We start from the raw sequence: 15,719 nt of genomic DNA, 5'->3' as shown, positions 1-15,719 counted from the left end.
GCCCAGCACAGGGCTTGTTCTTTGTTAGGGTCACCACCTCTAAAGCCTGTATATCCATTGTCCTTCCAGAGCCTGTATTCAAGGACGAGGGCGGAGGGACACTTGAGCTTTGTGTGTCTTAACTATTCTGTTTCCCAAGGCTGATAGAAGTTTTGGAATAATGTTCAGTTTTAAAGCAGCCCTGAGACTGCTCTGATACACTGAGAGGCAGAGAGCCCCAGATGGCTTCAGCAAGGGCAGCCCATAATTGATCACCTGAAAAAGATCCATAATTTATAAGGATATACTTCTTTAAAAAGGCATATAGAAACATTAATGATGATATATGCTGTTGAGGCAGCGATTAGCCTTTTTAAGTCTTAAATCAGCCTAAAGCAGAGAGGAATGGGAAACAGAAACGAGCAGAGGATTGCTGCTGTGGAAGTTCTATGCAAGCCTGTGAAAGCACCTTATCCTGATCTTTGTCAGACACATGCTTTGGTTGCTCTGATCTAGATTTGAGCCAGACTAGCAGTTCCTACAATAATAGTTGGCACGAGAGCCAAGAATTCCTCTTTCTATGAAATCTGCAACTCCATGGAGAAACTTGGGAGTAGTTGGGGGAGAAACTTAAATACAGAAATTGCATTAACTAGATCAATAAACCTCTTCACCTCCATTTCCTAAAGCTGAAATAATCACAAGTTCAGCTGAAGAGCAGCTGATACGTCCATGCTGTTTGTCCAGGCCCAGCCTGACATGCAGGAATTGTGTGCAGTGAAGCTTTTTAAGCCTGGAACAGCAGTGCACGATCTAAAGCAGAGCAGCGTGGGTGAAATCGACTGGGAAGCATATGCTTGGGTGATACCTGCCTGCAGCTTGTGCTATCACACCTGTACTTCTAACACGGAGACTAAAATAGAAAGTGGAGTTGTCAACTGTACCAGGAAAGCCAGGAACAGCAAAATAAACAGGGAAAAAGCTGCAGACTGCAGGGCCCGTCAGCACAGGATTGCTGGCGTTCATGCAAAGGGGCAGAAGTCATGGAAAGTTCTCTGGGAAACAAACTCAACAGGAAACAATCCCGTTATATAAGTCCACAGACTGGCTACTACCGCACCCATACAGCTTTCAGAGGGCCATTTCTCATTTACTGACAGCAGGGAATCGTACACCATAAAGATTTTTTTTCAACTTTGGCTCTGCTGACCTACAATTTTTTGCAGAATATATATTCCCCTTGGATACCAAGTAGTGTGTTAGATTACATCCAAAAAAAGACACCAGAATGCTGGCCTATGGAAAAAAATGATGAGTTTGATACGAAGCATCAGGACTCAGCATTGGAAGATGTCCCTCTAATTCTTCGGGAGGGAACCTCTCTGATTTGGGGCACACAACTTAAGGGTTTTTTTTTTAAAAAAAAGCCCATAAAGTCACACCTGCTTCAACTGTTCACCTTTCCTGGCTTGCAAAATCATACTCGATTTACATGACTTTCAATTCGCAGGCAGTTCTTGTTCCTGGGATACAGAAATGAAATAGTTTGGCTCTCGACTTCTATTTCAGTCTTGCACCGAATTTGCGTTTCTGCTCGAGTTTCTTTGGGTCCATCATATTAAAGCACTCTGTGAGGTTATTCGTGTGCTAAAATTACACACATCAGCTATTTCTGGGTTAGGTCAAGGCTGAATGCAAGCGTTACTTTTTAAAAATGAAAAAAAAAATGGAACAAGAATGCATCTTCTGGAACATCTGAGAGCGCTGGCTGCTTTCTGGTAGCATCAACATTTTTAGGTGGGCTTCACGCTGCCAGTACAGTACGTAACATCTGCAAGTTTGCAACGGCTATGAATAAACCGTGGGTGAAACTGTGAGCAGTTGCATGTCTCAGCCTCTGGTTACCCGGAGATGTTTATGGCTATCTGTATGACTCACTGCTTAACGAGTGTTTGCGTTACCAAAGGATGCAGAGGTCTCAGTCAAGCATGAGGCCCCATCGTGTTAAGAATTGTACTCGTACAGGGAGAGAGTCACTGCCCCAGAGAACTCACAGCATAAACAGAATAAGGGAAACAAGCGTGGAGGGGCTGGCTGTCACACAGCAGAGCAGCGTGGCCAATAAAACACTTACCCTCTTGTCTATCTGTGCAGAGATCTACAAACTAAATCACGCTGTCTCCCTCTGTACTTGCACAAATAAAAAGGGCGACTGGCATTGTGCAAAGCACGATGCTCCCAAACGACATTTCTTTAATGATCTTAAATGAAGGAAATGGTCTTTAAATTAAGACAGAAATAGGAAGAGCCTTGCGGTGAGCTAACAAACACCACTGCTCAGGGAAATGTGTGGGGGTTTGATTGTCTAGTCGTCAGCCATCTCCAACAGAACATCTCGATTTGTTTGTTTATAAGCTAAGAATGTGGAGTCCCGAGCTATGATCACCAACACATCAGACTCACTCTTAACAGCACCCGAGCCTCTCTGCAGCTTACCCAGAGTCCAAAGAACTTTTTCTCCTCTTCGTTCCATTGAGTTACGCAGAAAAGCAGACTGTCTGGTGTCAGGAATTGCATCAAAGACTCAAAATGGTTGAGCAATGCACTGAACTTCAGCTGCTGTTTATTGAACTTGAAGGACTTCGCTGCCCCCATGTCCTGGCATAGCACAAGAAGCAAGGGGAAATGGTCATGGAAGTGGAGAAGAAAAGGCTGAAAATCTAAGGCTATCACTTTCAGGACAAATCCTTCCTTCTTACAAGAACTTCAGGTTGCCATGTGCTATCCCAGTTTTGGATGACATACTTAAGCTGCCAGCATCTGGCCAGCATCTGGCAACAACCTCATCGTAGCCTCTTGGGCACAATCAGCTCTCCAGTGAACATACAATACAGGCGACCTCAAAACCATCCAACTCAGAGGCTGCTACAGTCCCAATCCTTAACACACCAGGCGCAAAGACAGGTTCAGAATTAGTCCCTTGCAACAGAAAGCACCAGCTTCACTTAAATGAAGCTGCAGGAGAGCATATCCGATAAAATAAAAATGAAAAGGCACAAACGTGAGCAGAGAACATGCTTTATTGAGAAGTAGATACAAGAATAGCACATTCTACCACATCATGGGAACAGGGTTTAGCTTCTGCACGAGAATGGCCTTCTTCCCTACTCCACAAGAGATCTACTTTGTTGGATAGTTTTATGAGTATCTGGAGTTAGTTACAATACAAGAGCAAAGGGCATGAAACAGCAAAATTCAGTAATGCCCACAAAGTATACATCATGTACTGATGATCTTTTTTTTTTTCTCCTTTTCCTTTTTCTTCTTTTTTTCTTCTTTTTTTTTTTTTCTTTTTTTAAAGGGAGACAGAGAAAGGCAGACAACCATCAGAAGGGCAATAGAGAACTTTTCCACATAAGGATGGGTCAGTGGTTAACAGGAAACGGCTCCTACCTACCGGTACACTGCAAGTGCTTCACTTCAGTCACCATTCAGTGAGAAAGCACTGGAAGTTCAAAGGAAATTGGCACTACGTGATGCTGCCATCATCTACTCCACGTCTGTGTCCCCCCACTTTTAATCCCATTGGAGCCATATAGCAAACTTGTGGCACAAGGACAGTGGTTATACTTGAAAGCCATTGTACAATAGTTTCTTCCAGTGGTGCTGATGGGACAGAGGAAGTAAAAGCTTTTTTGTTTTACACAGACAAACAAGGATGCACTGTCAGAGAAGCAAACCATCCACGTAGCTTACTGGAGCTGCCGCTGATGCACAGAACGTACACTGTAGGCAATCCAACAACTGACAAATATTTGTGTTTCAGAGTTTCTGTGGCTGTTTGGACAAGGCTATCAAATATCTATCTATAGTTAAGATTTTATTTCTTTAGTCTAGAGGAAAAAATCCTCTCCAGTAGGAAGAGAAGTATGACTCAAGGAAGACCATTCTGGGAAAAAAAATATCTCCAGTGAAATATACTGAAAGGGGCTATTTCTGTGTAAAGGAACCCACCAACTCTACGAGAGAAACCAGGAAAGCAGCAACGTGTAATGAAAGAGGTCTCTCCAACAGATGTGGTACTGTGGTAGCTCCAGGAGCCCGTACCAAGAGCAACTCCATGAAGCAGGTGACTGTGATGTTCTCAGACACTTAGCCTTGACTCCTTTGGGGTTAACATTAACAATCACACCACTCAGTTACAAGATATGTAAGCTTCTGACTGCACAATATTAACTATGTGAAGACCTGCTATATCATATGGAAAACACTGCTGAAAGAGGTGACGTGTTACCTTACTAAAACTATCTGATATACGGAATGGAACAGTCCCTCAGGCAGGACTAGTTAAAATGCTGAAGTCAGTGTAATTGCAGCTTGTTAGAAAACCAGACTTCCCCCAAACAAGCACTATTAGACCTTGTTCAAAAGCCACAGAAGTTATCTCCGTTACGTACAAAGCAAGGAACCTGAAGGAGGAAACAACCAGATTACAGGACACAACACAACCTCATTGGAATAAGAACGCGAGGGTAAGACCAGTGACTGGACAGGTACAGTACCAGATATCAGAACTCCTTGGGCCAGTGCTGCTAGGAGCTTTGTTTGGGTCCTATACAGATCCAATCCTTGCAACCTCATTGAGGCCGAAACATAAAGTTCCTCAGAACTAGCGTCTGTGGTGTGCACAAAAGATCTGGGCCAGAACAGTACCAAGGGGAACTGATCTTTCGGGAGGGTACTGTACCAGCCAATCACAACAGCAACAGATACAACAGAGATCCCTAGGGTATTTCCTACTGCTGGGGTTCACTGGCTTCAGGAGTGACAGGCAGTTAAGTTCCCTTAGGAGGGGTCCATTTCAAACAGCTGGGATCCATTATCTTATTGCTGTTGGATCTTTTTGCCTCTTTGGCTATCCATTCATCAATCAGATCCTAGGGAAGAGAGCAAGAAAGGGCGGGTTAAAAACAAACAGTCCATGCTGGAGAATTATCCACGGTACAGCACCAAACATCAAAGTCCAGAAATCTGAAGATTTGGGGAAGTAGCCCACTCATTAACTGCTGAGCATGACAAAAATAACAGCTCTTTCTAGAAGCACTTCCAACCACACTGATAAAGCTACTGGTAGCTACAAAGTAAAGTCTCAGGGAAGGGGAAGGGAATGAGAGAAACTGTTGTATATTCTGGGATGTATAAACCACTTGTCTCATTTCTAATGAGGATACAAACATGACACATTCAGGATTCCATGAATTCAGCTCAGTACTGTCTCATACATTTGCCCAGTAAAGGGTTGGCATGATGAGGAGCACGATGGGAATGTTGATCCATTGCTCCCCTGAAAGCTGCTTATAATGAGTAATGTTATTCCATAGAGAAAAAAAAAGTACAGTTGGTGCAGCGTGTTTCTACACTACTAAAGGATAATGCTCCATGCCCATGCTTTATTTTATTAGTAACTGCATTTCAGAATTACAGTGCTCCCCCACTAGAATCAAAAGGCTGGGAAACCCAGCACAAAACAAATAATGCTGATTCCACTTCATGTGAATGCAACAGCTAAATGTAAAGAAAGGAGCACAGAAGGAGCCATCAGAAATCTTACCTGTCTTTTTAGGACCAGGTGTTTTCCCTTCCAGTACTTCAGCATCTGAAGTGCCTGCAGTGTACTAACAATGTCGACGGGGTTTACAGCGGTCTCCTGGCTGATTTCTGCAAACCAGTATCAGAGGATGTTAGAATAGAAACAGATTCCACTGCAATGCCCTGTAATAGATAGATTTCAACTACGAGTCTTAGGCAATGCCTTTTGAGGTGATACACACAAAATGCCTTGCTAAGGAGCGTTAATATGCAGTGTTATTGCTGCTGCCTGACTTGCACCCTTTGACCATCCTGGTTATCTGCTTGACCACTTGTCTGTGGTCATTTTGCTCTAGAGGACTGATGGATTACAACTAGCTTGAGGAAACACAAGTTATGGATACAAGCCACGCAGATCTGTAGAGAAACAGCCCAGCTTACCCCAAAACTGAGCAATAATCAGTCAGTGGGGAATAATCAGTTGAAACAGAATGTTGTAACGAATTAGTGATACTGCTTTTAGGATCCAAGTTAGTATGCTGCAACCCTCTCTAAGAAGGCATAGCAGCTTTTTCAGAACAACCTTGATATTGCTATGAAATACAGCATATTCCTAGGGACCGTTTTGAACATAAAAATGCTATTAAAAGAAGTTTAAATAATCTTAGCTTTTATCTAAAATGTTTGAAAGCCACTGTGTTTGTGGCCAACTGGGTAGCTGGTTTTCTTTTTAAAATTAATGTTCTAATCTGGAGCTGTATGAAGTTCTTTACTGAACCTTTTCCAAAAATGTTTTTTAAAAGAAGAAGCCAGCACACAGTTTCAAAACTCTGCAAGTTGGCTTATTGTTAACGGTGGCAGGACTGGAAAGGAGCCATCCCCAAATACAGGAACATTCCACTCACTGTGCTGCTACACAAACATCTTTATCAATGCGTGACCTACCTCACATTTGAGGAAAATGAGGATGCACTGGTATGCTACTGAACCAACCCACAACAAGTTTGTTCAGGTTGAAAACATACCTTTTATAGAGATCTCTTTTCCTTGGAAATTATGCAGGTAACGAAGCAGAACTTCCTTCCAGTAACTACGGTAGCTGATGAGACCCAGATCAGACAGAGGGCGTTCTGGAGAGCCAACTTTTTCTTCTACTTTAGAAAGCAAATAGCCTGTAAAGGAAAGAAAAGTTGTTTGTCCCTCCTAAACTACTTTATCCTGTTACCCTCCTCAGCACAAGCAGAGATGGGGTATAATGACAACTGGTCAAAAGTCACCAAACACGTTAGATTTTTGTCCAGTATCACAGCTTCACCAAAATGTTTCCAGAATTTTTCTCTTTATACTTACTGAAGTCAATGAGCATTTTGCCGTAACCTTGCCTCATGTACTGAGGCATTGTCAGGATACAAGAAACATTGTAGTTGAGAAAAGAATTCTTCTCCTAGAACCAAGAACACAGAGAACAGGTTAACAGATCTAGATCTGCACCTACAATTGGGTATATCAGAATCCCAACAGACGGAACAAGCCTGTGCAACTGACACAATACAGGAGAAAGGATCAACGGGAGGAAAACCTCCCTAAAAACAAGTAACGTGATTATCCTTCAGCTACCAGCCTAGCTTAGCATCTTACTTTATTAGCCATTGGGTGTTTGGTGGAGAATTTTAAAGCTTGGGATGGCAGCCATGAAGCTGTACCTGAGAAGGAGCCAGTAACACCCTCAGTTATTGACACTTGGGATTAAACAAAGAGATTGCCTATTTTTTTAGGCAGGCAATGTGACTGAGCAAACAGGGCACAGAATAGAGTCCAGAAAATTGCCTTGGACACTCTAAGCTTAGCCAGTGACTTTCTTGGGGGATCTGTTTAAGTTACTTGAACTTCTCAGCTTCTCCATCTAGGAATTTTTATTCCTCCAAGTACTTTGTAAGAAAAAAACACGGTGCCTAATACTTTTTCTAGATGTATTTTTCCTCTACATCTTTTTAGATTTTGTTTAAACATTACTTTTGCCTACATTTAAGACACCACTATGCTTACAGGTGACAATAGTTTATCTGAGCTGATTTGTTTTTTTATAGTAATGCCAAAAGATGCTACAGCAAAGCACCTTCAGTCCCTGCAGTGAACAGTAGGAACAACTCACACGGAGCAGGTTTGAAACTATCTCCTCCTGGAAGCAACAAATCCTGAGACTGCAAAGACTTGGAGAAGAGATGCAGTACCAATAACCCGTGTCCTAAACCTCATCCTAGTGATCTAGGATAATAAGTACACATAAAGATTTTTTCCAAACTAACCTTGGAGAAATATCCTATCAGGTGACAGCCAGTGTTGTCAGCTTCTGTCATGACATAGAACAGGAAGGGTTCAACATCATAATACAGTGTTTTATGGTCCAAGAAAAGTTTTGCCAGCAGACACAGGTTTTGACAGTAGATCTAGAAGCAAAAGGAGAGTAGGATACACCTGTTTATTACGGCAGCACGTGCCAAGCGTGGAGAAAAACACACATACAAGGGAAATGAGAAGAAAATTCTGAATCATCTGAGAAATAACAGTCTAATAGAGCAGCTGGGCTGGGAAACAATTCCATTTATGATGAAACTTGGTAAGCCCGGCTTCTGGAGGGTGGGAATTTGTTTGTGATATTAATCTCTGAATGTTCAAAACATCACATCCTCAGTGAAGGGGAGCAAAGGTTGCATCTCTGCTCACTTGTACTGTGTTGTATTTATTCCAGCCTTCAAGGTCATCTGCAGTTAATACAAAAGACTCCTCCCAACTTCCAGCAATGCAAAAGTTAGCTTTTTTTTTTCTCCCCTCTGAAGCCTTCAAGACTGGACACAGCTAGAAACAGGGCACAAGTGCAGGGCTTCTACCTAGAATCTGTGACCACTGGTTCAGCGCAGGTTCTGCCTTTCAACTGAGGGTTAAGGAGGCCACCCCCAGTAAACAGCTCTGAGGAATAACCACAAAGAGCATGCAGACAAAATGACTGCCAGAATTGCAAAACTGGACAGATCCGACTGTAGCAGCCTTTCTTCCATTAGAGAGAAAGGGCCATTTGCATCCCGTTTCTCTACAGGAAAAGCACGGCACATTTGAAAGATGGACTCCACAATCAAGAATGGCTTATTATTGCAATTAGTTACCTTGTTCTTTTTCCCATCAACTTCAAAAACTGAAATGGAGCCTTTGCGGTAGATTTCATCACCCGGTGGATGTTTCCAAACACATTTTGCCTACGACAAGCAAACAAAATCAGGGTGACACTACTATTTTAAGGACAGAACAGGTTACAACAGCTACTGGATATACCAGGAAACACACAGACTTTTTAGCTATGATTAAAAAAAAAATAATTCCAGGTCCCTTTTCTGTTCTGTAATCTACTAAATGGGACAGAAAGCAAGCCTGCATCTAGAAAAAGCAGCCTTTCCTTCAAAATGACACAGAATCTTCTCACCTCCTGAAGTGAAGGACTGAACTAACACGAGTAATGATGTTTAAAAATGCTCACAGCTGATTTAAAGCTCAGGAATCACATCTACCCCAAACCTTACCATGTGTCTGCGCAGTATTGTCTGGCTCTTCATGTATTTGAGACAGAATTCACACATGTAGAGACGGCCCAGGCGGGCGTACTCCTCTGGGTAGGGAGAATGATACCACGTGTCCAGTTCGTAACGGCCAAAAGCAATTGTTTTAATCATATTGCTGCCTTCTGTGATCTGGCCCTGGAGCCGCAACTTTTCCTATGAATGAAATAAATGGATGGCTATTAAAAAAAAAAGATTTAAACGGATGTTGAGAGAAAGGGGCCCTGTTTATTTCCCTCAGGGAGATCCTTCACTTCAAGTCTTCTAAATTCAAGCAAACTCTGTCTGAGCCCTGCAGGTAGAGGGATACAGCCTAATGCCCTGCCTTAAGATATCCCAAATGCAGTTGTTACCAGTAAGCATTAAAATATGTCTTAGTTCATTTCTGGAGATGGAAGGTAGCTTTGAAAAGCACCTACAGAAACAATGTAAGTTGAACTCCATTTCAACGCCATTGGCTCATATCAATAGGGCTTTTGTCTTTTGTTTTTAATCACTTTTTAGCTATTGTTTCAGCAGGTGAAGCTATCTGCTCTCTCACTGAAAAGAAACACCTCTTAAATAAGACTGTTACTAATTATTGCTCTTACAAGGCACTGTAGCATTCGTTTGAAGATTTTCAGCTCCAGCTGTTCTTTCAGCAAACCCTCGGAATGACTTCACTTCAGCGTTAGCCCTAGCCTAACTTTGCTGACTTGGCTGGGCTGCAGAAGTTCTTATAAGAAAAGCACCTACCTGCACAAGTACCACAAACCCCAGAAAGCATTTCTGAACAAATACATTTGCTATGAGACATATTATGATTTAGGACTCTCACCAGGTCCTCAGATGCCCGTGCTTGTGCTCTTCGGAAAAGCTCAAGGTCATATTCACTAGTCAGGTTTTCAAGTAGAGGCTCCCTCGTATTGCCATATGTTTGTCTGTGCTCCTGGAACAACAAAACAATAAGAGTTTTTGCCACCATATTGCAACTCAGCTGTTGAATCTTGCAGCTTTTCCAGCTGAGGATGTTGCAGGATGACTGCAAAAGCCAAACTCCCACTTAGTGGTCTCATTCCAGGCAGGAAGGAATCAAAGAATAAAACTGCTGTTTTTACCATGTATTTTTCTTTTTGCTCCTTGCTTAATCCTGAGTTCCTCTTCTTCCTGAGCTCAGCTACTTTCTCTTTGTACCGAAGCTGTCTCTCGGTTGGTGCCTGAAACAAAACAAAACAAAAGAGGTTGAAAGCTTGTTTAGGCTTCATCCACTTCAAACATTTTCCTGCACCTTCTCACCCTAAAGAACCTCTGCCCTGGCTTCTATTTGACCACGTTTGTTGTCTCTGAACCAAACCTGCACACATGAGAAAGCACTTCAAGTACAACACAAGAATGTAAACCAGTAAATTTTATTTCCTTCTGTGGCCTGCATTTGCCAACGCACCTCAGTCCCACAAGACAGGGTGCATTCCTTATGTGCTGCTTAATCATGTGGAAAGCTCAAAGCTGACTCATGAAATCATCTTGACTCAAGCTCAAGTCTCGTGAACTGAGAAATGTAATTCCCTTTGGTTATATCCTCTTTGATTTAGTCAGAGGAAAATGGTAGTTTACAGTTCTGCAGAAATTCTCTTGTCATACACATCAAAGCACTCAGAAAAGATCATCCTGAGAACATTTCCAGCCTCCTTTGTAATATTACTGGCCGATGCCATTTCTCGGCTCTCACTAGCTGTTCCAGCCTCTCATTGAAGGGATAAAATAAATTTCCCCCGCTGAATCAAATTGGAGATGGCAAATGGGAGTGTCAGGACTCAGCACAATAGCTTATCCGACAAGTGAAGAAGGGAGATCAAGTTAAAGTCTTTGTCACTGGAAACCACAAGCTGAGGTTTTTCCAGTTTGAACTAAGCAGCCTTACCTGGTGTCTGGTGGCGTGCCTGTTGTTGTCATCCTGCCGATGGGCCAGCATCCTCTCCTCAATCTGTTTATCTCGGCTCTGTGCTCGCACCTGGAAATCAAAACTCATCTGTCAATACTGCAGCAAACTACTATCCAAGCTTCCATCTTTTCTATTTCTCTGGTTTCCATTTCTCCATTTCCAAGTCTTGACATTTTGATCCATAAAAGCATAAGGAAGATAAAACAGAAGACTCAGTTACCTTGCACTCATCTGCTGAGAGATTATGATACAGCGGGCATCCTGATATGGAGAAGTGTCGCTCGTGTTTTCCAGTTAGGTGGCCTGCAAAGAATCAGAAATAAAAGCTTTTACCACATGATCGTAAAGAGGTTTAAAAAGTATCACAGATGGCCAGATAATGCATACAAGCTTCTCGGGGAGATACTCAGTTTATTACCGGTGTGGTAGGAGGAAAACATTTCATGGTTCATTGCACAAGCTTTAAGAAGAAAGAAAGAAAATCCTTTTCATACTAGCTGCATTTCATGCAAGCACCCAGATCTATTAAATGACTGCATTCATTTGTTTATGAAAACCTGCTTTTGTCAGAGACCAGAACCCTGCCTGCAAAACTCTATTTTCCTCCCACACCTGTGCTCACACTCCTGACTTGCTCTTTATCCCATCATCTCCCAAACATTCCCATCGAGACAACGCCTCCAGGAAGAATATACCTGCTGATATGCTCCACATCCCGTCTCTATACCCACTTCTCAGTAATGTTGCTGATCCTAACTAAGTGCATATTGTAAAATTGTATAACTCAACTGAGGGGGACTTTGAATATCACCGCAGGAAAGCAAAAATCAACAAATTAATCCTGGAGCTGAAATTACCTAAAGAGTTACAACCAGGAGTGGGACATTTCATGTTGAAATTGTAGCTTTCATGGAAGCGGCGGCGCTTAGGGCGGTGAGACAGGTCACTTCCAGAATCCTTCATGGACATGTCCTTGGCAATGCTCTCATCATGGGATACATTTGGACTGGAGATATCAATATCAGACTCTGAGGAAGGGGCATTCCCGGTGGGGGTACGAGGTGGAGACTCATCGTGATCCGCTGCATTTTTAGTGTCTGAATAAGGATCAAGATGTTACAAATTGGTCTGAAAGAAAGCTTTCAAAAAAATACGTAAAGCAACTCTGGACAGCTGTCTCAAAGCCTCTATCCTCAGGATATGACACTGTGCCCACAGAGAACGGAGTCACGTACTCTTTCCAACAGCATTCTGCAAACTCTCGACACCTCACTGCACCCTACGTACCTCTGTCAGAGAAGTCAACCACTTGCTCAGTTTCTGATCCAGATGAACGAGTCTGCCGGAGCGGGTATTTCTTTGGAGTCACAGGAGTGGGCTGCTGCTGGCTGCGAGTTACCCTCCTCGTAGAATAGACGGGCTCTTCTGCTCCAAATGACGGTGGATTACGAACTGGGCTGGAATCTAATTTCATAGAAATACCATAATTACATCTACAATAACCACTGTAATTCAGTGAATTGCCTCACACGTGCTCTGAGGTCTGTAATACTAACATCTGACAGCTGGGTGTCAACACAGACTTGTATCCTACTACTGTGTGTTAGCAAAAAAGATAGGTCTCTGTTGGCTCTGTTCTTCTGAGCGTACAACTCAGACACTTGTACAAACACTGAGGAATCTGGAATTAGATCCACTTTCTCTGGATGCAATTACTTAATTAGCTAGTAATTACAAAATGACTCCCATTTGCAAAGCTAATAACAGTTAGCCTAGATAAGAACTATCAGCATTTAAACAACCCTTGAGAACATCAAAGCAGCTTTTGGTGTGGAGCTATATTTGGGACCCCATTTATGGTTTTGTAAACCTATACTGCTCAGCCTGTAAAACTGAATATTTGGAATGAAAATGTTGCTTTCATACCCTAGCAATATCACAAACATCCCATATGCTAAAACACCTTTCCTCTTGTTTTTAAAGCCTAACCACCAGATGACTGCGCACATCTATTTCTTACCTGCAAGAAAATCTGTCACAAACCAGATTATTTGACAAAGTGTATACACAAAGCAACGGAACAAACTTATCTAAGGTCATTTCCTCCCCTTGTGCCTCCATATGGCAGCTTATTAATTAACCGACAGGGAATGGCTCCACTAAAACTAAAATTGAGGAGATGGACACATTCAATGCTTCCTCGTACACTCTGGATGCCACAGTAGAAGTGTAAAAAATAATGATCAATACATTAATTACAGTTTATTGCAAAGTAGCATCGGCAAGTCACGAGAATGCATCTATCTCCCTTGCTGTACAGACAACCCCCCCACAAAACAAAACAAAACTAACACTTAACCTTAAGCACAAATCCATCGAGCTTTTCTATGGTAACAATTTGACTAATTAGGTGGAAAGTAATTACAGTTCTCAGCCAAATTAGGCAGAGCTGGCAGCAGAATGAAGGGGTTTGATTCCCACCTCCTTTAAGCAGACAGCTCGACTTTTTGAAGAGGGGAGGATTTGATTTCTCCCACCAGTGGGAGCGCTACATCAGGTAAAAAATCCAAGCGTTTAAGCTACAAAGGTCAGGAAGGCGGCACACACCAAGCCTCCTGCCACTTCTGTGTTTAAGGCAACGAATCATTCACCTTGAGAGCTTTGGCTGAGCCTGGCCGAGGAGCGGGTTACGCGGGCGGAGCGCCGTGAGGTGCCATCGCTTTCCGAGCTGTCTGTGTGCTCCGGGTCGGTGGAGAAATCCGAGTCTTCCGTCCCGTCTGAGCTACTGCCTGCGTTCCTCTACAACACCACAGAGCCAGCCGTTAGCACAAAGGCACTGAATTTATTGCACTGTATTTATGCTACGAGGACGCACAGAAATAAGACACAGCTTGATGCTGGATAGGTGAAGTCACCACGGGGGTGTTCAAGGTTGGATGTGGCGCTTGGGGACACGGTTCAGCGGGTGACATTGGTGGTGAGGGATGGCTGGATGAGGTGATGGTGGGGGATTTTTCCAACATTAATGATTTTGTGATTTTATGAGGTATTTAAACTAATATATCAAGCGTTTTCCTCCAGAGGCACTATTTTTGTGTAACACACACTGACAGGCAACGCCTGATGCAATAACAGGTTGCCGAAAACAGATGAACTGAGAAGCCCCAAAACAACACACGACTTTATTTAAAGCAAAAAAGTAAATTTGGGAATTGGAAGGGCGGGCAGGACGTGTTGTTGCCTCACGCTGCCGAGCCAACAGCGCTCCCACAGCAGCTGCTGCCCAAAGCAACCGAGGACGAAGCCCAACGGCAGCAGGTGCTGGAATAAACAGCGCTGGGCTCCCCGGGGAAAGCAGGAGGGGTCGGGGAAGGCAGCGGGGGACGGGGAAGGCGGCGCCGGGCACACGACGGCGCCCGCCTCGCCTCAGGGCCGCGGGCGGGCCGCAGCCTCCCCTCAGCCCAACCGCGGCGCGAGCGCGGCCCCCGCGCCGCTTTGTTTTGCGCCCAGCCGAGCCTCGCCGGCCCCGGCCAATCAGAACGCGCGCGGGAGGGAGCCGAGGGGAGAGCTGGCCAATGGGGATCCAGAGAGGGAAAAGGCGGGGTGGATGGGGATGATTGACGCGCGCCGGCAGCCAATCGGTTCGAGGCTCGCTGCCACAAACATCCAGCCGGGGGGGCGGAGTGGGATGGGGGAAGGGAGGAACAAGGCACGCGCGGGGAGGTGACCGTTGGGGGCGTAGATGGGCAGCCGTGAAGACCAATCAGCGGCCAGCCCGGCAAGACAGCCCAACCAATACGCGGCCAGCTCTCCAACCGCCTGCCCAATGGGAAAAGCCAGGAGGCGGACCGCGCTACAGGCGGGGGGGAGGGAATCGGTAACCGTTGGGGGCGATGAGTGACGGCTACAGCGACCAATCAGCGCCCGGCGGGCCCCTGCGGCAGCCATTCAGGGAGCGAGGGGGGCGGGCGCTGGGGGGTGAAGGCCGCTATTTTCCCCCCGGTTTTGTGCCCGTGAGAAGCAGCTGAAGGGGGGCAGGGAGCTGGGGGTTGCCGCAGCCCGGGCCGGTCGCTTGGCCGCCAGTCTCCTCCCCGGTCCCCCGGCCGCGCTCACCTTCCTGCGCGGCATCCTCGGCGGGGGCGGGGGCAGCGAGGTTGCTTGGTCCCCGGCGCCCCCAGGCCGTGAAGCGGCGTTCGCCGCCGTGTTAGCGCCGGCGGGCTCCGTGGTGACAGCCGCGTCTCCCGTCCTCCGGCACGGCTGCTCCGGCGGCGCCAGCCCGCTCCCGCCGCCAGCCCCTGTTCCCTGCTCGGTCCCTCACGCTTCCGCCGGGACACGGTCCACACCCCCCCGTCACGTGACCCCGAGCCAGCCTCACGCCAGCGGGCGCCGCCATCTTAGCTGCGGGCAAGCATCCCGGCGGCACCTCTGAGGGTGAAGCCACCGGCGGCCATTTTGGTTCCGGGCGCTGCAGCGGCGGCCATGTTGAGTGAGGGCAGGAAGCCGGCGGGCTGCCCGGAGGGGAGCGGAGCGGCTCTTTTCCCTAGGCAGCCATCTTAACTGCGGGCAAACCGCGCTTTCCCGCGGCGGCCATCTTAGGGCCGGGCAGCGGCGGGGCCTTCTCG

At 45.4% G+C, this 15,719-nt stretch overlaps 1 protein-coding gene across 1 annotated transcript; it reads right to left on the bottom strand.

Annotated features, from left to right (window-relative positions):
* Positions 1-3,041: 3,041 nt before the first annotated feature.
* KAT7 (lysine acetyltransferase 7) lies at positions 3,042-15,696 on the bottom strand. Its single transcript, XM_068660791.1, has 15 exons — positions 15,211-15,696; positions 13,749-13,896; positions 12,385-12,561; positions 11,955-12,194; positions 11,318-11,400; positions 11,077-11,166; positions 10,274-10,372; positions 9,994-10,104; positions 9,141-9,332; positions 8,730-8,819; positions 7,875-8,015; positions 6,919-7,012; positions 6,594-6,740; positions 5,591-5,697; positions 3,042-4,916 (listed from the first exon to the last, which is right to left on the bottom strand). Exons 1-15 carry the CDS (start codon positions 15,223-15,225, stop codon positions 4,815-4,817), a joined length of 1,836 nt encoding a protein of 611 aa, XP_068516892.1. The 5' UTR covers positions 15,226-15,696; the 3' UTR covers positions 3,042-4,814.
* Positions 15,697-15,719: the final 23 nt, after the last annotated feature.

Source organism: Anas acuta, chromosome 25 (assembly GCF_963932015.1).
Source record: "Anas acuta chromosome 25, bAnaAcu1.1, whole genome shotgun sequence".
Taxonomy (NCBI): Eukaryota; Metazoa; Chordata; class Aves; order Anseriformes; family Anatidae; genus Anas; species Anas acuta.
This window is presented reverse-complemented; position numbering and strand designations above follow the sequence as displayed.

Bases quoted from the DNA above. Each gene is read 5' to 3' on its own strand.
- KAT7 (XM_068660791.1), bottom strand. The intron at 12,195-12,384 runs GTACGTAGGGTG...ATCCTTATTCAG, and splicing joins GGTTGACTTCTCTGACAGAG to ACACTAAAAATGCAGCGGAT. The intron at 10,373-11,076 runs GTAAGGCTGCTT...GTTTTGTTTCAG, and splicing joins GGCACGCCACCAGACACCAG to GCACCAACCGAGAGACAGCT.